This window comes from Macaca thibetana, chromosome 19, assembly GCF_024542745.1.
Source record: "Macaca thibetana thibetana isolate TM-01 chromosome 19, ASM2454274v1, whole genome shotgun sequence".
Classification (NCBI taxonomy): Eukaryota; Metazoa; Chordata; class Mammalia; order Primates; family Cercopithecidae; genus Macaca; species Macaca thibetana.
Window position 1 is genome coordinate 16,098,732 of NC_065596.1, and position 24,037 is coordinate 16,122,768.

The 24,037-nt window shown below is 51.3% G+C and overlaps 2 protein-coding genes across 6 annotated transcripts in view; one reads left to right on the forward strand and one right to left on the reverse strand.

The window, feature by feature from the left end:
- The window catches only part of FBN3 (fibrillin 3), a 90,253-nt gene extending 86,088 nt beyond the window's left edge, over positions 1-4,165 (forward strand). For both annotated transcript variants that reach the window (XM_050769975.1, XM_050769976.1), the window contains exon 64: positions 3,313-4,165. In XM_050769975.1, coding sequence (XP_050625932.1) covers positions 3,313-3,654 — 342 coding nt within the window. In that variant the 3' untranslated portion in view covers positions 3,655-4,165. The remainder of the gene's footprint in view (positions 1-3,312) is intronic.
- Positions 4,166-7,172: 3,007 nt separating this feature from the next.
- CCL25 (C-C motif chemokine ligand 25) overlaps positions 7,173-24,037 on the reverse strand; it is a 49,533-nt gene continuing 32,668 nt past the window's right edge. The window contains exons 2-9 of one of the 4 annotated variants that reach the window (XM_050770890.1): positions 18,410-18,532; positions 17,835-17,945; positions 15,825-15,883; positions 15,526-15,656; positions 12,549-12,666; positions 12,319-12,452; positions 10,880-10,996; positions 7,173-7,605 (exon numbers count right to left, since the gene is read on the reverse strand). In XM_050770890.1, coding sequence (XP_050626847.1) covers positions 7,598-7,605; positions 10,880-10,996; positions 12,319-12,452; positions 12,549-12,666; positions 15,526-15,598 — 450 coding nt within the window. In that variant the 5' untranslated portion in view covers positions 15,599-15,656; positions 15,825-15,883; positions 17,835-17,945; positions 18,410-18,532 and the 3' untranslated portion in view covers positions 7,173-7,597. Of the gene's footprint in view, positions 7,606-10,879; positions 11,000-12,318; positions 12,453-12,548; positions 12,667-15,525; positions 15,657-15,824; positions 15,884-17,834; positions 17,946-18,409; positions 18,533-24,037 lie in introns of all 4 variants that reach the window. The other 3 variants (XM_050770887.1, XM_050770889.1, XM_050770888.1) reach the window with 3 other exon arrangements.

Consider the following 24,037-nt stretch of genomic DNA (forward strand, 5'->3'; position numbering starts at 1 on the left):
TTAACAACATTCCGTGGGAAGAAGGCCTGAGATCTCCGGAATTGAGGGGCTGGGGAACAGGAATAACTTTCACTTGAATGCAACAGCAAAACACTCCATCGGCATGTAAATGAGGCCAAACCAACACAGTGCTCCCCAAAACAAAGGCAAAGAAAACACAGATGACTTTCTGTGGGATTGGATACGTCACCCAGCCCTGGGGTAGCCTGCCATTGAGGCTCGCTGTCTTATTCAGGGCCCTGTCCAGCTGCCAAGACCAGGAAGGCACTTCAGAGGAGCTTAAATAAAGAAGGGTTTGTCATTGGCACACAGGGGGCTCTCAAAGAGAGCCAGATGCAGGAAGCACAGCGGAAGCTATCAGGCGGCTCTTCTGTCTGGTCCTTTACGCTGTCCTCTCTGGCCCTGCTTGGCATCCCGTTTCTCTGTCAGCTCTGGCATTCTTTTAGGGGCTGGCTTCTGTGGAAAGGCCCTTGTTCCTAACACCAACCATCCCAAGACGCTTCTGAGTGACCTTAGGGCTCTGGGTCCCAGTGTCATCTGAATAATCCCCTGGCTGCTGGGTCTCTGAGAGCAAATCTTTGATTCCCTTGGCCCAGGCTGGCAGGGGTCTGAGCAAGGTCCCTTAGCTGAGACTAGGGATCTGTAGTGTGTAACCGTGGCTGTCTCCCTGCCTCTCTCAGAAGCAGCCTCAGCCTTATGCCACTGAGTCTACAGATCCAGCTGACCACTGGCCTTGCGGATGAAGAACCAGACTTGAGATGCCAAGGGAAGCAGTATTTTTCTCCACTTTATTTTTTATTCCTTTTTTTTTTTTTTCTTTTTTTTTTGAGACAAGGTCTCACACTGTCATCCCGGCTGGAATGCAGTGGCGCAATCTTAGCTCACTGCAGCCTTGAACTCCTGGGCTCAAGCAATCCTCCCACCTCAATCCCCCAAGTAGCTGAGACCACAGGCACGTGTACCACCACGCCTGCCCAGCTAATTTTTGTATTTTTTGTAGAGACAGGGTTCACTGTGTTGCCCAGGCTGGTCTCAAATTCCTGGGCTCAAGTGATCCACCTACCTCAGCTTCCCAAAGTGCTGGAAGTACAGGCATGAGTCACCGTGCCCACCCTATTTATTGATTTTTTTTTTTTTTTTTTTTTTTTGAGACGGAGTCTTGCTCTCTCGCCCAGGCTGGAGTGCAGTGGTGTGATCTCCTCTCACTGCAAGCTCCGCCTCCCAGGTTCATGCCATTCTCCTGCCTCATCCTCCTGAGTAGCTGGGACTACAGGCAGGCACCCACCACTTTGCCTGGCTAATTTTTTTGTGTGTATTTTTAGTAGAGACGGGGTTTCACCATGTTAGCCAGGATGGTCTCAATCTCGTGACCTCGTGATCCGCCCACCTCAGCCTCCCAAAGTGCTGGGATTACAGGCATAAGCCGCCGCGCCCAGCCTATTTATTGATTTTTAAAATCAATTTCTTTTTTTTCGGGGAGCCTGGTCTCACTGTGTCACCCAGGCTAGAATGCAGCAGTGCAATCATAGCTCACTGCAGCTTGAACTCCTGAGCTCAAGGGATCCTCCCACGTCAGCCTCCCCAGTAGCTGGCACTACAGGCATGCAACACCACACCTGGCTAATTTTTTGTATTTTTAATAGAGACAGGGTTTCACCATGTTACTCAGGCTGGTCTCAAACTCCTGGGCTCAAGCGATCTCTCCACCTTGGCCCTCAGCCAACTTCATGTTTTTTCATAGCACATCTTGTCACTTTTACGTTTTCCATGTATTTGTTTACTATCTGCTTTGCTTTACTAGAAGGTAAACTCCCTGAGGGGAAGGAGTTTTATCTGCTCATTGCTGAACCTCCAGTGCCTCAAAGATTGCCAGGAATTCAGTGGGTGCCTAATAAACACATGTATATATTTTTGAGACAGGGTCTCAGTCTGTTACCCAGGCTGGAGTGCAGAGGTGTGATCACAGCTCACTGCCGCTTCGAACTCCTGGGACCTCCCGCCTCAGCCTCCCAAGTAGCTGGGACTACAGACGCACACCAGCACTATTTTCACTTTTTGTGGGTGGATGAGGTCTCACTATGTTGCCTTCTGTCCTTGAAATCCTGGCCTTGGCCGGGCATGGTGGCTCATGCCTGTAATTCCAACACTTTCGGAGGCCGAGGTGAGGGGATCACTTGAGGCCAGGAGTTTGAGACCAGCCTGGCCAACATGGCGAAACCCCGTCTCTACTAAAAATACAAAAATTAGCCAGTCGCGATGGCAGGCACCTGTGATCCCAGCTACTTGGGAGGCTGAGGCAGGAGAATCACTTGAACCTGGGAGGCAGAGGTTGTAGTGAGCTGAGATCATGTCACTGCACTCCAGCCTGGGCAACAGAACAGGATTCCATCTCAAAGAAAAGAAAAGAAAAGAAAAGAAAAGAAACAAAGAAATCCTGGCCTCAGCTCCTGCCACAGCCTCCCAAAGTGCTGGAATTATAGGCGTGAGCCCCTGTGTCCAGCCTGTTTTTCGTTTTAGATTCAGAGGGTACAGGTTTGTTATTAATAGATGGGTATATTGGATGATGAGGAGGTTTGGGCTTCTGCTGATCCCTCATCCAAGCAGTGAACAAAGCAGTGAACATAGTTCCCAATAGGCAGTTTTCCATTTATTTATTTATTTATTTATTTATTTATTATTTTGAGACAGTCTTGCTCTGTCCCCCAGGCTGGAGTGCAGTAGCATGATGTCAGCTCATTGCAACCTCCATCTCCCGGGTTCAAGCGATTCTCCTGCCTCAGCCTCCCAAGTAGCTGGGACTATAGGCGCCCACCACTACGCCCAGCTAATTTTTGTATTTTTAGCAGAGACAGGACTTCATCGTATTGGTCAGGCTGGTCTTGAACTCCTGACCTTATGGTCCACCTGCCTCGGCCTCCCAAAATGCTGGGATCACAGGCGTGAGCCACCGCGCCTGGCCTCCCAATAGGTCATTTTTCAACCCTTGTCTCCCTCCCTCTCTCCCTGCTCTAGTAGTCCTATTGTCTGTTCTTCCCATCTTTGTGTCTACGGGTAAGTAATTTTTAGCTCCCACTTATAACTGAGAACGCGCCGTATTTGGTCTTCTGTTTCTCCATTAATTAGCTTAGGATAATGACCTCCAGCTGCATCCACATTGCTGCAAATGACATGATTTCATTCCTTTTTATGGCTCTTTCCTTCACTTTAGAGACTGGCCAAAATCTCCTCTTTGGCCACAATCCCAGGACCCCCTACCCACTCCACATCTGGATTATTGTGGGCTCTGACCACACACCTGGCCTTTCTTCCCAGGTGAGCCTGGCCACCCTTGACTCCGAGGCCCTGCTGACCTTGGGTCTGAACCTCTCACACCTGGGCCGGGCCAAGCGCATCGTGGAGCTCCGGCCGGCCCTGGAGGGTCTGGAGGGCCGGGTCCGCTACGTCATTGCCCGCGGAAATGAGCAAGGTTTCTTCCGCATGCGTCACCTCCGTGGCTTCAGCTCCCTGCAGCTGGGGCGGAGGCGGCCGAGGCCTGGAACCTACCAGCTGGAGGTGGTGAGCAATGTGGCAGGACCCTGGGGTGTCCAGCCAGAGGGGCAGCCAGGGCCACGGGGCCAGGCCTTGCGGCTGAAGGTGCAGCTGCAGTTGCTTTAGTTGGAGGAGCCTCAATGGGCCTCAGCTGTCCAGAGAAGGGAGCTTCTGGAACTGGGAAGGACTGATCCCCAGCAGTGACAGCTGATCAGGTGGAACCCCGAAACTCAGGAAGAGTGAAATGCTACACGTCAACCTCAGGCGAGCCCGGCCTCTGCCTGGACCTCTGTGCCAGCCCCGGGGGTCCCCCAGTTACTCAGTCTTTCCTGGAGACAAGAAGAAGCTGCAATGTGCACCCCCCGCCCCACAGCCAAGGTCAGGAAGAGGCCCTGTGGTGACCGTGTCTGGTCAATCTCAGGCTTTCACTTCTGTACTGCACTGTGGCTTGCCCTGGTTTGGGGGGGGGGGTTGGCAGGACATGGCAGTGGGCAACTGGGGTGGGCACAGGGCTTATCCCTCAGAGCAGAAGGGTGTGCAGGGGGCCCAGACCCCACGTGACTTGCCGCATTTGCCCTCCATTTGGAGAATGCTTTTATATCAAAGTGGAGACGATAATAAAGTTATTTTGGGTTAAGTCTGCCTGCCCGTTGGCAAGTTCTTGAAGTAAGCAGATCCTGCCCTCGGGCTGGGCGAGGCAGATCTCGTGCCTGGGGAAGTAGAAGGCCTTGTGGGCTCCCCAGACTGGTAATAACGACTCATGCTTCCTGATCAGGTACTGCATACCAGACACCATTCCAATTTTTTTTTTTATTTTTTCTGAGACAGGGTCTTGCTCTGTTGCCTAGGTTGGAGTGCAGTGGCGCGATCATGGCTCACTGTGGTCACCGCTTCCTAGGCTCAAGCAATCCTCCCACCTCAGCCTCTCCCAAGTAGCTGGGAGCAAAGGTGCACGCCACTACACCCAGCTAATTTTTTAAAATTTCTTTTTCTTTCTCTTTCTTTTTGAGACAGAGTCTCACCCTGTCACCCAGGCCGGACTACAGTGGCACAGTCCTGGCTCGCTGCAACCTCCACCTCCCGAGTTCAAATGATTCTTGTGCCTCAGCCTCCCAAGTAGCTGGGACTACTGGTGTGTGCCACGATACCTGGCTAATTTGTGTATCTTTAGTAGAGACGGGGTTTCACCATGTTGTCCAGGCTTGTCTCAAACTCCTGAGCTCACATGATCCTCCTGCTTCAGCCTCCCAAAGTGCTGGGATTACAGGTGTGAGCCACCACACCTGGCCTAAAATTTATTTTTCTTAGAGATGGGGGTGTCCCAGCCAGGCGTGGTGGTTCACGCCTGTAATCCCAGCACTTTGGGAGGCCGAGGCAGGCAGATCACGAGGTCAGGAGATCGAGACCATCCTGGCTAACATGGTGAAACCCTGTCTCTACTAAAAATACAAAAAATTAATTGGGCGTGGTGGCGGGCACCTGTAGTCCCAGCTACTCGGGAGCCTGAGGCAGGAGAATGGTGTGAACCAGGAGGCGGAGCTTGCAGTGAGCCGAGATCGTGCCACTGCGCTCCAGCCTGGGCGACAGAGCAAGACTCCGTCTCAGAAAGAAAAACAAAAAAAAAAGAGATAGGGGTGTCCCTATATTGCCCAGGCTTGTCTTGAGCTCCTGGGCTCAAGTGATCTTACTGCCTTGGCCTCCCAAAGTGCTGGAATTGCAGGCGTGAGTGTCTAAGTATTTTAGGATGATTGACTACTTTGGTTGCCACTACAACCTCACGGGATAGATGCTATTACCATCCCCGTTCTACAGGGAAAACTGGGGCTTGGAGAAGTTAAACACCTTGGCCAAGGTCAGGCCAGGTTGAAAGTTGGGTGACCTGATGGGGTGTGGTAGCTCACACCTGTAATCCCAGCACTTTGGGAGGCCGAGGTGGGCAGATCACCTGAGGTCAGGAGTTTGAGACCAGCCTGGCCAACATGGTGAAACCCTGCCTCTACTGGAAAAAAAAAAAAAAAAAAAAAAAAAAAAAAGCCACACGTGGTGGTGGGCACCTGTAATCCCAGCTACTTGGGAGACTGAAGCAGGTGAATCACTTGAACCCGGGAGGTGGAGGTTGCAGTAAGCCAAGATCATGCCACTGCACTCCAGCCTATGCAACAGAGCAAGACTCCACTAAAGAAAAGAAAAAAGACGAGGGAAGGGGAGGAAGTTGGGCAGCCAGGTGCAGTGGCTCATGCCTAAAACCCCAGTGCTTTGAGAGGCCGAGGCGGGTGGATCACTTGAGGTCAGGAGTTCAAGACCAGCCTGGCCAACTTGGTGAAACTCCATCTCTACTAAAAATACAAAAATTAGCCAGGGTTGGTGGTGCATGCCTGTCATACCAGTTACTCAGGAGACTGAGGCAGGAGAATCGCTTGAACCTGGGAAGTGGAGGTTGCAGTGAGCGGAGATTGTGCTATTGCACTCCAGCCTGGGTGACACAGGGAGACTCTGTCTCAAAAAAAAAGGTGGGCATGTTCCCGGGCCATCAGCCCCCACACTACCCTTCCTGGTTCCAGGGGAACTCCAATGGCCAGGATATTCATTGTGTTAATAAATACACAGCATATACTGTGTGCTGTACATGTTACACATCACAGTGTATTTGGTCCCCAACAAAGCGCTATGAGGCAGGCAGTATTATCACCCCCATTTCCCAGGGGGGCAAAATTGAGGCTGAGAGAGCTTGTGGAACCTGTCTGGATCACCCACATAGTGTGCGGTGGAGCCTGAACACTGAACGTGACTGCATTTCTTCTGCAACTTCATCCCAGTCCCTGACCCCAAACCACCAGGGTGTCCCCTAAGAGATGATGTGCTTGGTTTTCGTTTTTTTTTTTGAAACAGACTCTCGCTCTGTCACCCTGGAGGGCAGTGGTGTGATCTCGGCTCACTGCAAGCTCTGCCTCCCGGATTCAAACATTTCTCCTGCCTCAGCCTCCTGAGTAGCTGGGATTACAGGCGCCCGCCACCATGCCTGGTTAATTTTTGCATTTTTAGTAGAGATGGGGTTTCACCATATTGGCCAGGCTGGCCTTGAACTCCTGACCTCAGGTGATCCACTCACCTCAGCCTCCCAAAGTCCTGGGATGACAGATGTGAGCCACTGTGCCCAGCCAATGTGTGTTGGTTTTCATCCAGATCATTCTCTGTTGTGATGGAAACTCAGGTTGCCAAGGACCGAAGACAGCATCATCGGGTGGTGACTCAGGCCTCCACCTGCAGAATTGTCACTAGCGCCTGGCACCAGAGCTCTGTCCTTGGTCCACTCCTGGCCCACCTGACTTACCAGTGGCCTCCAGGCAGCCCATAAGAGCTTGCAGAGGGCTTCTGTGTCCATCAGCTGGACTCACCACAGCCCTGGAATCTAAGCAGAGCGAGCGCAGTGACCCTTATTCTACAGACAAGCTGAGAGGTACCAGAGAGTGACCAATTGTTTCAAGGTCACCAGCTGGGAAGTGCAATTTGCAGCCAGCAGCTACTGCTTGGCCCCTCGAGAGCTGTCTGTTAGGAGAGCTTGGGGTGGCAAAGATCGCATTGGCTTCACCCCAGGGTGGGGCAGCAGCAACTTGCACCTCATCATGAAACATAACAGGCAGGAATGACTCCATCACTCCCCGAGGTTTATTTAAAAGTTATAGAAAAGCATAACCTGGGAGGGGCATCCTTGAACTGACTGGAGTTTTGCAGGGACCCAGAGGGACACACTGGGATGGCTCAGGGTGGGTGGCAAGAAACAGCAAGTGAGAGAGGTATCCTAAGTCTTCTCTACAAGAGACACTGGCTGCCCAGGGTTGACGCCGGTCCCTGGAGTGGCAAAAGGCTTAAAATCAGGTCAACTCTCTCTTTCCAGTTGCCAGAGGGACAGGAGGTGGTGGGGGTGGAGAGGGAGGACCAACCTAGGTGCAGGGATTAAGACTTGACCCGAAAAACAGAGGCGTGGGGACAGCTGGGTCTGTAGGGCAATGGTTTTAGCGGAGAAAGATCTGGCCCCTCCTGTGCCGATGGATCCCAGAAATGAGTCGGCTCACAGTCCTGCAGAAGCAATTAGGCCGAAGTGAAATTGATGGCTGTGAAATAATAGCAACGATATGCATTGGTCTCTACCTCCAGTCCCTAGCACACAGCTCCTAAAACCCTTATGAGTTTCTGAGTAATAGGAGTGCTAGAATCTTTTGTGCTGATTTTTTTTTTTTGAGACAGAGTCTCGCTCTGTTGCCAGGCTGGAGTACAGTGGTGCAATCTCGGCTCACTGCAACCTCCGCCTCCCAGGTTCAAGTGATTCTCCTGCCTCAGCCTCCCAGGTAGCTGCAACTACAGGTGCCCGCCACCATGCCCAGTCAATTTTTGTATTTTTAGTAGAGACGGGGTTTCACCATGTTAGCCAGGATGGTCTTGATCTCTTGACCTCGTGATCTGCCTGCCTCAGCTTCCCAAAGTGCTGGGATTACAGGCGTGAGCCACCGCGCCTGGCCTTTTGTGCTAATGTTTGGTCTTTGAATTCTGTTTCTAACACAGAGCTCTGGATCCCTTGGAGTTTCCTGGGTAAGGGGGACATCTTTTATTCTAATGAGGTGACTCTTGGTGGGCTTCTGGGTGGGGGCTGGTCACCAGCAAGACCAAGCTGTTGATTAGAAACTAGGAGCTTTCAGTCCCATTCTCCAGGAAGGGGAAGAAGGTTGGAAATGGAGTTAATCATCCTTCACTCCTATGTGATGAAACCTCTAAAGAAACCTCTGGTTGGCCGGGCACAGTGGCTCACGCCTGTCATCCCAGAACTTTGGGAGGCCGAGGCAGGTGGATCACAAGGTCAGGAGTTTGAGACCAGCCTGGCCAACATAGTGAAATGCCGTCTCTACTAAAAAAAAAAAAAAAAAAAAAAAAAAAAAAAATCCCTGGTGAAGGCCAGGCGCAGTGGCTCACGCCTATAATCCCAGCACTTTGGGCAGCTGAGGTGGGTGGATCACCTGAGGTCAGGAGATTGAGACCATTGTGGCTAACATGGTAAAACCTGGTCTCTACTAAAAATACAAAAAATTAGCCAGGTGTGGTGGCACGCACCTGTAGTCCCAGCTACTTGGGAGGCTGAGGTAGAAGAATCGCTTGAACCCAGTAGGCGGAGGTTGCGGTGAGCCAAGATCATGCCACTGCACTCCAGCCTGGGCAACAGAGTGAGATTCCATCTCAAAAAAAAAAAAAAAAAAAAAAGATCTCTGGTAAGCTGAGGGTACTGGCCTGTAGTCCCAGCTACTCGGGAGGCTGAGACAGTGAGCTATGTGGTCCAAGCTACTCAATGAGGCAGTGAGCTATGACTGTGCCACTGCACTTCAGCCTGGCAGAGAGAATGAGACCTCATCTCTAAAAAAAAAAAAAAAAGCCTGAACTATGGGGTTCAGGGTCTTGTGACCACATCCACGTGTGTGGGATGGGTGGTGTACCCCAACTCCATGGGGACAGAAGCCCCTGCACTTGAGTTCTTCCAGTCTTTGCCTACCTAAGCATCTCTTCCATCTGGCTTATTCATCCCTATCCTTTGTAATATCTATCTTTTTTTTTTTTTTTTGAGACGGAGTCTTGCTCTGTCGCCCAGGCTGGAGTGCAGTGGCCGGATCTCCGCTCGCTGCAAGCTCCGCCTCCCGGGTTCACGCCATTCTCCTGCCTCGGCCTCCCGAGTAGCTGGGACTACAGGCGCCCGCCACCTCGCCTGGCTAGTTTTTTGTATTTTTAGTAGAGACGGGGTTTCACTGTGTTAGCCAGGATGGTCTCAATCTCCTGACCTCGTGATCCGCCTGTCTCAGCCTCCCAAAGTGCTGGGATTACAGGCTTGAGCCACCGCACCCAGCTCTTTTTTTTTTTTTTTGAGATGGGCTCTCATTTTGTCTCCCAGGCTGAAGTTCCAGTGGTATGATCATAGCTCACTGCAACCTCTACCTCCTAGGCTCAAGTAATCCTCTCACCTCAGTCTCCTAAGCAGCTGGAGCTACAGGTGCATACCATCACAACTAGCTAATTAAAAAAAAATTTTTTTTTTCTTGAGACAGGGTCCTGCTATGTTTCCCAGGCTGGTCTCGAACTCCTCAGCTCAATTGATCCTTCTGCCTCAGCCTTTCAGAGTGCTAGGATTACAGGCGTGAACCACCATGCTCAGCCCCTTTGTAATCTTTTACAATAAAATGGTAAACGTAAGTAGAGCGTTTCCCTGAGCCTGTGAGCTATTCTAGCAAATGATCCAACCAGAGGTGCAAGCCCTGACTTACAGCCAATCAGTCAGAAATACAGGTGACAACTTGCTACTTGCAATCAGCATCTGAAATGGGGGCAGTCTTGGGGGACTGAGTCCTTAACCTGTGGGTTGTGTCACTACCTCCAGATAGACAATGTCAGCTGGACGCAGTGGCTCATGCCTGCAGTCCCAGCACTTTGGGAGGCCGAGGTGGGAGAATTGCTTGAAGCCAGAAATTCGAGACCAGCCTAAGCAACATGACGAAACCCCATCTCTACTAAATATATGAAAATTAGCCAGGCATGGTGATGCACGGCCGGTAATCCCAGCTACTTGGGTGGGTGAGGCACGAGAATCGCCTGAACCCTGGAGGCGGAGGTTGCAGTGAGCCGAGATGGCACCACTGCACTCCAGCCTCAGCAACAGAGTGAGACCCTGTCATAAAATATGTTTTTGTATATATATTTTTATATATTATATATTTATATATTATATATTGTTATACATTATATATTTACATATATAATATATATTTATTTTATTATGTATCATATTTTATATATGATTTATGTAATATAATTATATTATATATATATTAATTATAATTAAATATATTAATTGTATATTTATATATGTAAATATGTATTATGTTATATATTAATTATCATATATATCTCGTATATCATGTCCATTATATATATAATATATAATATATAATATGTAATTTATTCTATATTTATAGTTTATATATAAATTTATATATATATTATATAGAGAGAGACAATGTCAGAATTCAATAGAATTACAGCACACCCACCTGGTTCCTGCTGAAGAATTGTTGGGTGTGGGGGGCCCTGGAGCTCTTGGGCCACTCCCCTGGGGCTTCACTTTCGCACTTTAGTGTCTTTGGGTTGGGTCACGGCAGTGGACAGCCACCGAGGACCCTCCCCTGTGAACGTGCAGCGCTGACCACACAACCACCCCTCCTTGGTCCTGGAGGTGAATCTCCTGTCCCAGTGTGAGCCAATCATGAGCCCTCAGCAAAGGTGATGGATAGGAGACGGTCACATGACCAAGAGTCCTTACCTGAATTAGCTGATGTCAGGAGGGAGGCATTCCTCTTGCTGCTGCTGGTGGGATTGCTAAACTTAGACGATGGTAGTTTGGAGTTTGCAGAACTCAACTTCTTTGCAGCATGAGAGCCTGCTGGAGAAATGGAGAGAGAAATAAGCAAGAGCTCTGCCATCATCCTTTGAGCTCCTGGATCCAGCTGAGCCTGAAGCTGTTGACTGGTTATTTAAGCCAGTGAGTCTCCCATGTGCTTGAGCTTTCCATCTGCACCAATGGGAAGTGTCCTGATTAAAAGAGCTGGACTGGCTGGGTGCAGTGGCTCATGCCTATAGTCCCAGCACTTTGGGAGGCCAAGGCAGGTGGATTGCTTGAGTCCAGGGGTTCCAGTCCAGCTTGGGCAACATGGACAACCTGTCTCTGCAAAATGAAAACAAAAAATTACCCAGGCATGGTGGTGTATGCCTGTCATCCCAGTTACTTGGGAGGCTGAGGTGGGAGGATTGCTTGAGCCCAGGAACACAAGGCTGCAGTGAGCTGTGATTGTGCCACTGCACTCCAGCCTGGGTGACAAGAGTAAAACCCTGTCTCAAAATAATAATAATAACAACAACAACAACAACAATAACAATGAGCTGCAGCCGGGCATGATGGTTCATGCCTATAATCCTAGTACTCTGGGAGGCCAAGGCGGGCAGATCATCTGAGGTCAGCAGTTCAAGACCAGCCTGGCCAACATGGTGAAATCCCGTCTCTACTAAAAATACAAAAATTAGCCAGGCGTGGTGGCATGAGCCTGCGCTCCTGCTACTCAGGAGGCTGAGGCAGGAGAATCACTTGAATTCGGGAGGCAGAGGTTGTAGTGAGCCGAGATTGTGCCACTGCACTCCAGCCTGGATGACAGAGCAAGACTCCATCTCAAAAAATAAAAAACTAAAATAATAATAATGAGCTGGATTAGTGGAGCATGCCTGTAGTCCTGGCTACTCAGGAGGCTGAGGTAGGAGGATTGCTTGAGCCTGGGAGGTCAAGGCTGCAGTGAGCTGTGATGGCACCACTGCACTCCAACCTGGGTGACACAGTAAGACTCTGTCTCAAAATAATAATAAAAGAGCTGGACTGGTGGCACACACCTGTAATCCCACCTACTTTGGGAGGCTGAAGTGAGAGGATTGCTTGAGCCCATGAGTTCGAGGCTGCAGTGAGCTATGGTCATGCTACTGCACTCCAGCCTGGGCAACAGAGCAAGACCCCATCTCCAAAAACAAAAACTGAACAATGACTCAATAAGTTGGTCATTCACTTGGTGCCCCACTCACCAGCAACTGGCTTTGTGTGGGGTTCAGGCAGGTGTCAGTATTCTGGTCTCCAATTCCCTCCCTCGGGGTCTGAGCCACACATGGGCTTGCAGGCAGGGAGGGCGGGCTCCCTAGATGCCCAGTGGGGGTCTCGCTCACCTGGGAAGGTCTGTGTGTTGTGGCGGAACTTTGCAAAAATCTTATTGCGAGCATCCAGGAGCTTCATGGCTCTCTGCACCTCCTTGTTCTTGGGGTTCCCACACACTTTCCTGTGTCTCTTGGGGAGGTAGAATCTGTGGTGAGCAGAGCGGGGTGCCCAGATTAGGGTATAGGCTGAGAGCAAGGCTGTGTGTGCACCTCACCCTGCCAGCCCCCATGGCCCCACTCACATTGCAGCAGGCAGATTGCAGCTCCCGCTCACCTCCTGGATCCGATAAGTCCAGGCGTGCCGGAGCACAGCCCACCCAATGGGGTAGTGGTAGGCCAGGCAGCAGTCCTCAAAGACACCTGCAACCACACAGCCACCCAGACACTCGCAGCCTTGCCTGTGAGCTTGGCGGGGCCAGCCACAGACAAGGGCACCTGTCTGCATACCTGTCTGCTCATACCACAACCCTTCCAGGCCCACCAGAGGCTGAGGAACAGCCTTAGGAAAAGAAAGCCACCTGGCTCACCCCTTACCCCTGGATATTGGGACAGCCAGAAGTTGGAGAGGACCCTTGGGTCCCGGCTGGGAAGGGTGTGGAACCAGCAAATGAACGGACCAAGGCCACCTCTACTCCTGCCCTGGGGAAAAGGGTGACTCAGAGTGCAGGTGTACCCTGAGGAGGGGCCAACACCACCCCTCCCCAGCCAAGTTCTACCCTCCCAAAAATGAGCTGATTGGAGCCTCAGCATGGTGGCTTATGCCTATAAACCCAGCACACTGGGAGGCCGAGGTCAGAAGTTCGAGACCAACCTGGAAAACATGGTGAAACCCCGTCTCTACTAAAAATACAAAAATTGGCCAGGCACAGTGGCTCATGCCTGTAATCTTAGCACTTTGGGAGGCCAAGGCGGGTGGATCACCTGAGGTCAGTGGTTCGAGACGAGCCCAGCCAACATGGTGAAACCCCGTCTCTACTAAAAAATACAAAAATTAGCTGGGCATGGTGGCGGGCGCCATTTTTTTTTTTTTTTTTCCCGGAGTCTCACTCTGTCACCCAGGCTGGAGTGCAGTGGCACAATCTCAGCTCACTGCAACCTCCATCTCCTGAGTTCAAGCGATTCTCCTGCCTCAGCCTCCTGAGTAGCTGGGATTACGGGTGCCCGCCACTACGACCAGCTAATTTTTGTATTTTTAGTAGAGATGGAGTTTCACCATGTTGACCAGGATGGTCTTGATCTCTTGACCTGGTGATCCACTCGCCTTGGCCTCTCAAAGTGCTGGGATTACAGGCATGAGCCACTGTGCCCTGCTGATGGTGGGGGCTTTTAATCCCAGCTACTCCAGAGGCTGAGGCAGGAGAATCGCTTGGACCCAGGAGGTGGAGATTGCAGTGAGCCGACTTCGTGCCATTGCACTTCAGCCTGGGCGACAATAGCAAAACTCCGTCTCAATAAAACAAAACAAAACACCAACCAACCAAACAAACAAAAAAAAAGTGTTAATACAAAGTATGGAGCTCTCAGTAAATGCCAGTTGTCTAGACAAGCAGAAAGGAAACCCACAGATGAATTAGACCTAGTGTTGTCTTCGTGGAGCTCCAGGGAGATTGATCTCTACAGAGAGGAGGAAGCACAGGCACTGTGGGGGGTGCCCAGAGGAGGAGGTGATGCTGCCAGAAAGTTCTGGGGGGATGAGCAGGTGGAATGAATGAGCCGAGGATGAGCTGATGAGATGGTGGTGGAAGCTGGGGCACAATTCTCTGTCCAAATGGCCTTTGGAGTTCTCTGCAATCCCACCCCTGCCAGAACTAACCTCCAGAGGTCAAGTCTGAGTCCCTACAGAGCCCAGCCCAGCAGGAGCAGGGAGAGGGAGGACTCAAGCCCTCCAGGTATCTCCCAACCTCGGCCTCTGAGGGCAAGGGGCAGCGCGTTCCATTGGAACCTCGGGCTGCAGTGCCAGGCAGGTAGTTCCCAAGGCTGGGGGCCAGGATCAAAGGGCCGGGCTGGGCCCGGCTCTGATAGCAAAACAATCAGACCACAGCCCAACCCCCTTCCCGGGCAAAGGCTAAGGACTTGGACCCATCAGACCCAGCCGAGGGCCAGGTGGGGCAGGTGGGGGCAGACAGGACAGGAGGGTGGAGCCCTGGGTCTGCCACGCAGCCAGGGGCCCTGCTTTGGCCAGCTGCTGAAACTCAGAGGATGTAGGATCCAATGTCAGGGCTCCCGTGGGGACACCCCAGGCTCAGGAACTGTCCTTTGGCAACTGAAATCCCCAAGTGCCTGCTCTGTGGTAGGGAGTGGGGGAAGAAGGAGCGTTCCCTATTAATAACAGGAACAGTTATTATTGCTGCTGCCAGACACGAGGCCTAGTCTTGTGCAGGCATGAGCTCACTGGACCCTCAAGTCAGAGCCATGCAGTGTGAAGTTTAGATTCCCACTTTGCAGCTGAGGAAATGGAGACTCCTAAAGTTTAGGAAGCCGGGCGCAGTGGCTCACGCCTGTAATTCTAGCACTTTGGGAGGCTCAGGCGGGTGGATCACCTGAGATCAGGAGATCGAGACTACTCTGGCCAACATAGTAAAACCCCATCTCTACTAAAAATACAAAAATTAGCCAGGCATGGTAGCATGTGCCTGTAGTCCCAGCTACTTGGGAGACTGAGGCAGAAGAATTGCTTGAACCCAGGAGACAGAAGTTGCAGTGAGCCAAGATCGCACCACTGCTCTCCAGCCAGGGCGACAGAGTGAGACTCTGTCTCAAAAAAAACCCAAAACAAACAAACAAACAAAAAAAACGGTTTAGGAGCAACTAACTCTCAGCTGGACTGCATGGAGGGACCAGGATGGGAATCCACTCCTGTCAGTCTCCAGGGCGCTGATTTCCAGCCCCACCCCTGGCTTGGCAGGATTAGGGTTCTACAATATATCGCTGGCAGTAACTGGCTTCGCCCACAGCTGGAAGCCACCATGTGCTCCCTCATGTCTTTAGGAGTCTTGCGAAGGACTCCATGGGGCTCTCGAAGAAGGAACTGGGAACACTCCATCTCCCCAACCCCATCCCAGGAGCTACCCAAACGCCAGGAGTTCCTGCATGTCAGGAGCAGGAGAATTCAGTGGAGATGGGGTTGGGGAGACCTCTGGAAGAGATAAGGGACAAAAGGGGTGGGGTGGGGGCACGGGGAGATGGGCACTTGGGGGTAGGCATTGCCGAACACAGTACCTTGGGTGTGGACAGTGGGGGCCCAGGCTCCCAGGAAGCCGGCCACCAGGCAAGCCAGGAGCCACAGGTTCATGCTGCAGGCGGGTCCTCCTCCCTGGGCACCTGGACAAATAACCGGGCCACCTGGGGTCCTGGAGAGAAGTGGAGAGGACTGAGGAAGAGGAAGGGAGTGGGTACTGGGAACACCCCCATCTTAAGCGCCAGGCATATGGCAAGGGAAGGAGGTTGCATAAAATGGGAACAAGTTGTGCTGGAGGGACAAGCTGGTCATCTGAGTCATGTTCAAGGAAAAGACTCACCGATATCCACTGGGTCAAGGGAGCTGATGCCCGCCAGGCTGTATGCCAAGCTCTTCCATCTGCAGGACCAAGACGCTGAGCTTCACTCTTTATAGACAGAGCCCCACCCAGCCACCCCCTGCCTGCCCTCCTCCCTTCCTCCTCCTCCACACCTGCACTCTCAGCCTCTGGAATTCTCCCTCCTCTACAGCAAGCTCCGACCTCGACTCACAGGCCCCCTTGCCTCCCCACTCCCCATCCCAGGCTTGCCAGCCAGCACCCCTACTGTCTCCAGAAAGGGCCCTTTTTCCCCTGTTTCCCTCACCTGCACACACCTGGTGGATGCTGGCTGCCTGCAAACAAGGCTCAGACTGCCTTGAGCCCCCAAAGCAAGCCCTTACCTTCATGCTTCCCCCACCCTCAAGCTACCTGTTCCCTGGTGGGTCCCTGACTTTCCCTCTCCTTCCACACCAGAGTTAGGTAACTTAGCACGTCACAGAAATCCTCTGGTTGTGACCACAGGGAAATCCATAGAAACAGAAAGTAAATTATCGGTGGCCATAGGATGGGGGAAGGGGAGAATGAAGGAGTGACTTCGAGAGGGTATGAGTTTCAGAACAAAAGTTCTGAAATTAGATGCGAGTGATGGTTACATAACTCTATGAATATAGTCAGCACGGCACAAGGGTGCACTTCCCACCGATGAACAATCCCAACAAGAAATGAACTCTCTAGGCCAGGCATGGTGGCTCAGGTCTGTAATCCCAACACTTTGGAAGGCCAAGGCCAGAGGATCGCTTGAGCCCAGGAGCTCAAGACCAGCCCCGGCAACAGAGAGAGACCTGCGTCATTATAAAAAATTTTTAAAAAATTAACCCGACGTGGTAGTGCATACCTGTAGTCCCAGCTACTGGGTAGGCTGAGGTGGGGGGATTGCTTCAGCCCAGGAGGTTGAGGCTGCAGTGAGCCGTGATCATGCCACTGCACTCCAGCCTGGGCAACAGAGCAAGACCCTGTCTCAAAAAATGAAAAAAACGGTGACCGGGCACAGTGGCTCACACCTGTAATCTCAGCAGTTTGGGAGGCCAAAGCAGGCGGATCCCCTGAGGTGAGGAGTTTGAGACCAGCCTGGCCAACATGGCAAAACCCCATCTCTACAAAAATTACAAAAATTACCCAAGCGTGGTGGCAGGCACCTGTAATTCCAGCTACTGGGGAGGCTGAGGCAGGAGAATCGCTTGAACCCGGGAGGCGGAGGTTGCAGTGAGCAGAGATTGCACCACTGCATTCCAGCCTGGGCAACAAGAGTGAAACTCTGTCTCAAAAAAAAAAAATAAATAAAAAACAAAATAAAAATGGGAGAAATGTTTTGTTTTTGGAAGAAAAACCAGGAGCCCCGGGTAGCCATGCCCTCAGGAAGCAAAGCAAAATTCACTGAGAAGGCATGTCCTCTTTCCCTGGGTCAGCAAGACCCACCCAGGACACAGGGACTAGGGGAGACACGAGGTGAAGATTAGGGAGGGCGAAAGGAGCGCTGCAGAGGCCACAGAGCTGATTGCTTCAAACTTTTTATCGCCTGCATCCATAGCTACATCCGACCTCTGTGGGTATTTATCACACCCTGAACTGCTTTCTCATTTCTCCCCTTCCACTGGGAGCCCAGAGGCGGCGGCCCCTAGCCTACTTCCCTGTCCCAAACCACATGGCCGGGTGGGTGGGGCTTAGAGCTGGGGCCGGGTCTGGTGGGTGTGGCTTCTAGCCGGGGACGTGACTAGATAGATAAATGACACCTAGAGCCCAGGGGCAGGGCTGGGTGGGCGTGGTTTATGGCTATGGGCGGGGCTTACTATATAGCTCAGAATGAGGGGCAGGGCAGAGTGAGTGGGATTTAAAACAGTGGGCGGAGCCTGACATATAGCGCTTATGGCAAGGGGCCGGGCTTTGTAGGAGGGGCTTAGACTGGGGCGGGGCCTGCAGGTCAGCCCCGCCCCACCAGAGGAGCTACGACGCGCCGGGGGCAGGTGCTCTCACCCGTCCCGTTGCTGCGGCCGGAGGCAGCCCCCGGGCCCGGGCGCTGCTCCAGTTCCTCCGCCTCTTTTGCTCTGGGTGGGTGAGGCTGGACCAGGACGCGGCTCCGCGTGGCTGCGAGCGTGGGGAAGCGGCGTGGCGGGCCCGGCCCAGGCTCTCCGCTACGGCCCACTGCCCCCTACCTGACCAGCCCGCGGGCAGCGGCCAAGACGGTGTTACCCAGGCTTGGGGGAGGGCCCCTATGTGTGAGTCTCCCTCCCTGCCTCACCCCTCACCGTTTGTCCCGCCGGCAGCCTTCACGGGGAGAAGGGGTTCCCAGCAAGGGGGCCCTCCATGGGCCAGCATGCAAGGTGCACTGGGGTGGGCGCTCTGGGGACCCGGGACCCAGGGGTTGGAGCAAGAGACGGGATGATCCGGGAGTCGAGGCCCCGAGTTAAAACCCGGAGTTCTGAGGACCACAATTGCTGTGAATGAAGGCCAGACCTTCACATTCGGGGCAGGACTAGCCTCTTCCATTCCTGCAGCTGCTGGAGGGCATTAAGAGTAATCGGCTATGGGCTGGGGGCAGTGGCTCACACCTGTAATCCCAGCACTTTGGGAGGCCGAGGCAGCAGAATCACTTGAACCCGGGAGGTGGAAGTTGCTGTGAGCCGAGATCTTGCCATTGTACTCCAGCCTGGGCGACAAGAGCTAAACTCCATCTCATAAAAAAAATAAAAATAAAATTCATTATCAGCAGGGGTCCTCTTCTCCACCAGTGTGAAATCAGCACAGCTGGGGGAACAAGTGCCCCCCAACACCGACTTCTGTTCTGCATCTCTGATGATGGGAGCAGTTGAGGGTGGTCTCCATCCTGTAGCTCAGATAAATTCAGAGACTAATATCCCAGAGCCTGCAGGGTTGGGCGGGAAGGCAGGTGTCTTTCTAGACAAGCCCAGTCGGTTGCAGTGGCCAGGTGGTGGGCAGGGGCGATGAGATGTTCTGGGAAGCCTGCACCAGCCACCACCATCTCTGCCCCACCCAGTGGCAGGCACCTCTAGTGGGATGTAGGATGTTCCTGGGTGCTCACCATTGGCCCAACTGTACAGAAGAGGAGACTGAGAGTCAGAGAAGCCAAGTTATTTACTTTTTTTGTTGGCCAGGAAAATCTAATTTTTATTTCTTAAATACTGTGAAGAAAAGAACAGTCCCCCAGTGGGGAAGCGCCATAGAGCAGATGCCTGGGAGGTCATTGACAAAGGCACAGGGGCAATGGGAGAACTGGCAGAAGTGGCAGTCCTCCTGTAGTCACTTTTGCATATCAGACCCCAGCTGCCTGCAGCTCTCCTGAACTCTGGTGCCTCCAGGTGCCTGATGAGACTCTTGGCTTCTGATGAGCCCCCACTGCCCTGCATGGTCACGAGTCTTGTAAGAGCCCCATCTGCCAGGCCTGGACTCCTGTTGTGCCCAGCTGCCTCCCTTTTTTTTTTTTTTTTTTAAGACAGAGTCTTCCTCTGTTGCCCAGGCTGGAGTGCAGTGGCATGATCTTGGCTCACTGCAACCTCCACCTTCTGAGTTCAAGCGATTCTCCTGCCTCAGCCTCCCAAGTAGCTGGGACTACAGGGGCCCACCACCATGCCTGGCTAATTTTTGTATTTTTAGTAGAGACCATGTTTCACTGTGTTGCCCAGGCTGGTCTCAAACTCCTGACCTCAAGTGACCTGCCTACCTTGGCCTCCCAAAGTGTTGGGATTGCAGGCTTGAGCCACCATGCCCAGCCTCCAGTTACCTCTTTTTTTAAGAGAATTTGGTTATTTGAAAGATCTTTCTTCTTTTTTATGTAGGCATTTATTTATTGCTATAAACTTCCCTCTTAGAACCACTTTTGCTGCATTCATTGGTTTAGGTATATTGTATGTCCATTTCAGTTTGTCTCATGTTTTTTGTTGTTGTTTCTGTTTTGTTTCGTTTTTAGAGACAGATCTCCCTCTATCACCCAGGCTGAGTGCAGTAGCATAATCATAGCTCACTGCAGCTTCCAACTAAAGTGTTCCTCCCACCTTAGCCTCCCAAATAACTGGGACTACAGGTGAGCATCACCATGCCTGGCTAATTATTTTTATTATTTGTACAGATGGCGGGGGGTCTCACTATGTTGCCCAGGCTGGTCTTGAACTCCTGGCCTCTGGTGATCCTCTTGCCTCAGCCACCAAAGTGCTGGGATTACAGGCATGAGCCACTGCACCTGGCCTCGAGATATTTTTAAATTTCCCTTTTAATTTCTTCTTTGACCCATTGGTTGTGTAGGAGAGTATTGTTTAATTTTCTCACGTGTGAATTTTCCAGAATTCCTCCTATTAGTGATTTCTAGTTTCGTATCACTGTGGTCAGAAAAGATTGATATAATTGCAATTTTACTTTTTTTTTTTTTTTTTTTTTTTGAGACGGAGTCTCACTCTGTCACCCAGGCTGGAGTGAAGTGGCACGAACTGGGCTCACTGCAAGCTCCGCCTCCTGGGTTCACACCATTCTCCTGCCTCAGCCTCCCGAGTAGCTGGGACTACAGGCGCCCACCACCACGCCCGGCTAATCTTTTGTATTTTTAGTAGAGATGGGGTTTCACCGTGTTAGCCAGGATGGTCTTGATCTCCCAACCTCGTGATCTGCCTGCCTCGGCCTCCCAAAGTGCTGAGATTACAGGCGTGAGCCACCGCACCTGGCAATCTTAACATTTGTTTAGGCTTGCTTTGTGGTCTAACATGGTCTATCCTGGAGTATGTCCCCTGTGCACTTGAGGAGAATGTGTTCCACTGCTGTCAAATTGAATGTTCTACATAAGTCATTAGTTCCATTTGATCTACAACGTATTTCAAATCCAATGTTTCCTTACTGATTTTCTGCCTGGATCTGTTCATTGCTTTTTTTTTTTTTTTTTTTTTTGACAGAGTCTCAGTCTGTCACCCAGGCTGGAGTACAGTGATGTTGTTATGGTTCACTGCAGCCTTGAACTCCTGGGCTCCAGCAATCCTCCTGCCTCAGCCTTTCAAGTAGCTGAGACTACAGATATGCACCACCACACCCCACAAATATTTTTTTTTAAATTTTGTGGAGATGGGGTCTTGCTATGTTGCCCAGGCTGGTGTTTTTTGTTGTTGTTGTTGAAAGTGCAGTACTATTCCTGTATTGCAGTTCAGATCTATTCATATTTCCTTCATATATATTTCCTTTATATATTTAGGTCCTCTGATGTTGGGTGCATATATATATGTTTTATCCTCTTGATGAACTGACCCCTTTTTCATTTTATAATGACCTTCTTCCTCTCGTGTTAGTTTTGACTTAAAAACTATTTTATCTGATACAAGTATAGCTACCCCTGATCTCTTTCAGTTTTCATTTTCAAAGAATATCTTTTTGCCTCCCTTCACTTTCAGTCTGTGTGTGTCTTTAAACCAGCTGCCTCTTGCTTTGGTCCAGATGCATAGTGGTTGCCTAGCAACCGGAGGAGGAGGAGGAGGTGGGGGGGAAGGAGAGGAGGAGGAGGAAAGAAGGGTTTTTCCAGGATGTCTTGTAAGCTCTTGGCCTGATGTTCGACAATTTGGTTAATTCTAACCCGAACCCTAAGTCCCTGATGTAGCTGACTCTGCTGGCCTCTGGAAAGTCAGTTCTGAGGGGATCCCCACCCCGAGCTAACCAGAGGCCTCTGTCTTCCAGGGGACAGCTGTAGCAGTGGCCTGGGCAGGGGCCGTGGTTCTCCAGAGGGATTCAGACTACTGGTATTACCAAGCACATGACCTTGGCTTTCGTCCTTGTGCTTGTCCTGCCCATGCAGAATGTGCGGGGGCCGGACAGCTGGGAAGAGTCCCTGATCCTGGCCCTGCTGCCTGGGGCTGGAGGAGGGGTTGCATGGGAAAGAGAGGGTGGCAGGCCTTGGGGAGAGGGTCCCATAGGGTCCTGAGTCCCTCTTTGAATGTGCTGAGCTCCACTCACCCTTTCCACATCCGTTTTCTAAGTATCCCTTGTGTTCCAGGCACACGCTGGGCCCCAGGGTGATGGCAGTGAGCAAGCCGACATGTTGCAGCTATCAAAGATGATGGTGACTGGCTGGGTGCGGTGGCTCATGCCTATAATCCCAACACTTTGGGAGGCCAAGGAAAAAGGATCACTTGAGCCCAGGAGTTTGAAATCAGCCTGGACAACACAGTAAGACCCCCATCTCTACAAAAAAAAAAAATGTTTTTTTTAAATAGCCAGGCAAGGTGGCCTGCATCTGGAATCCCAGTTACTCAGGAGACTGGGGTGGGAGGATTGCTCGATCTCAGGAGTTCAAGGCTGCAGTGAGCTATGATTGCACCACTGCACTCTAGCCTGGGCAACAGAGTAAGAACTCATCTCCAAAAAAAAAAAAAAAAAAAAAAAAGATGATGTTGATGTCACTGACGCCTCATGGAACATCTATGTGGGACCATTTGTTATTCATTCAACAAACACTTATTGAGCACTGTCTACGTGCCCAGCACCAGGCTGGGTGCTGGGGACAAGCAGTAAAGGAGTCAGTCCCACGTGCTCAGTGCCTAGTAGCATTGCAGACAAGAGAAGCAGCAAGTAATGAAGCAAGACATTCAGATGTGACTTTCTGCTGACAAGGAAAAAAAAATTTAATTTGAAAAAAATTTGAAAAACAATTTTCAGATGAGGATCACTGTCACCAATGCTGGTATGATTGGAAGAGATTAGGGATGAGTTGGATGCCTTTTTTTTTTTTTTTTTTTTTTGGAGACAGGGTCTTACTCTGTCACCCAGGCTGGAGTGCAGTGGTATGATCTCAGCTTACTGCAACCTCCACCTCCTGGGTGCAAGTGATTCTCCCACTTCAGCCTCCTAAGTATTACAGGCACGTACCACCACGCCCAGCTGCTGGATGCCTTTAAAGAGAGTGGCTTGAGGTAATAAGACCCTTATTAGGTTAAAATTGATTCCCACTTTATAGAGAAAGAACAATCACCTGAGGCCGAGAGAGGTTACATTGCTTGACCAAGTAACTTGACTAAAATGCTTGTCTCTAAATTAAGTAAGTAAGTAAATAAAAACAGGTGCCCAGTGATGCGTGGGGAGCTGGAGACAGAAGACAGATAATACCACTCTCCAGGTGGCCCTCACAGCTAATGGGGAAATTTTTTTTTTTTTTTTCAAGATAATATCTCTGTTTTGTTTTTGGTTTGGGTTTCAGTTTTTTTGTTTTTTGTTTTGTTTTGTTTTTTGGTTTTTTTTTTTTTTTTTTTTTTTTTTTTTTTTTTTTTTTTTTTTTTTTTTTTTTTGAGACGGAGTCTCGCTCTGCCGCCCAGGCTGGAGTGCAGTGGCCGGATTTCAGCTCACTGCAAGCTCCGCCTCCCGGGTTCACGCCATTCTCCTGCCTCAGCCTCCCGAGTAGCTGGGACTACAGGCGCCGCCACCTCGCCCGGCTAGTTTTTTGTATTTTTAAAGTAGAGACGGGGTTTCACCGTGTCAGCCAGGATGGTCTCGATCTCCTGACCTCGTGATCCGCCCGTCTCGCCTCCCAAAGTGCTGGGATTACAGGCTTGAGCCACCGCGCCCGGCCGGTTTTTTTTTTTTTTAATTGTTGTTTTTTGAGACTGAGTCTCGCTCTGTTGCCAAGGCTGGAGTGGGGTGGTGCGATCTTGGCTCACTGTAGCCTTCGCCTCCCAGGCTCAAGCAATTCTCCTGCCTCAGCCTCGCCAGTAGCTGGGATTACAGGCGTGCACCACCACGCCCGGCTAATTTTTGTGTTTTTAGTAGAGATGGGGTTTCACCATGTTGGCCAGGCTGGTCTCATACTCCTGACCTCAAGCGATCCGCCCACCTCGGCCTTCCAAAGTGCTGGGATTACAGGCATGAACCACTGTGCCTGGTGGAGATAATGTTTCTGTTGCTCAGGCTGGAGTGCTGTGGTGTGACCATGGCTCTCCGCAATCTTGACCTTTGGATTCAAGTGATCCCCCCGCCTCAGCCCCACAAGTATCTGGGATTACAGGCACACACCATCATGCCCGGCTAATTTTGTAACTTTTTGTAGAAACAGGGTCTCCCTGTGTTGCCCAGGCTGGTCTTGAACTCCTGGGCTCAAGGGATCCTCCCGCCTTGGCCTCCCAAAGTGCTGGGATTACAGGCCTGAGCCACGTCACTCAGCCTTAGGCTGCCATGCCTCCTGATCAGTGTCCTGGAGGAAC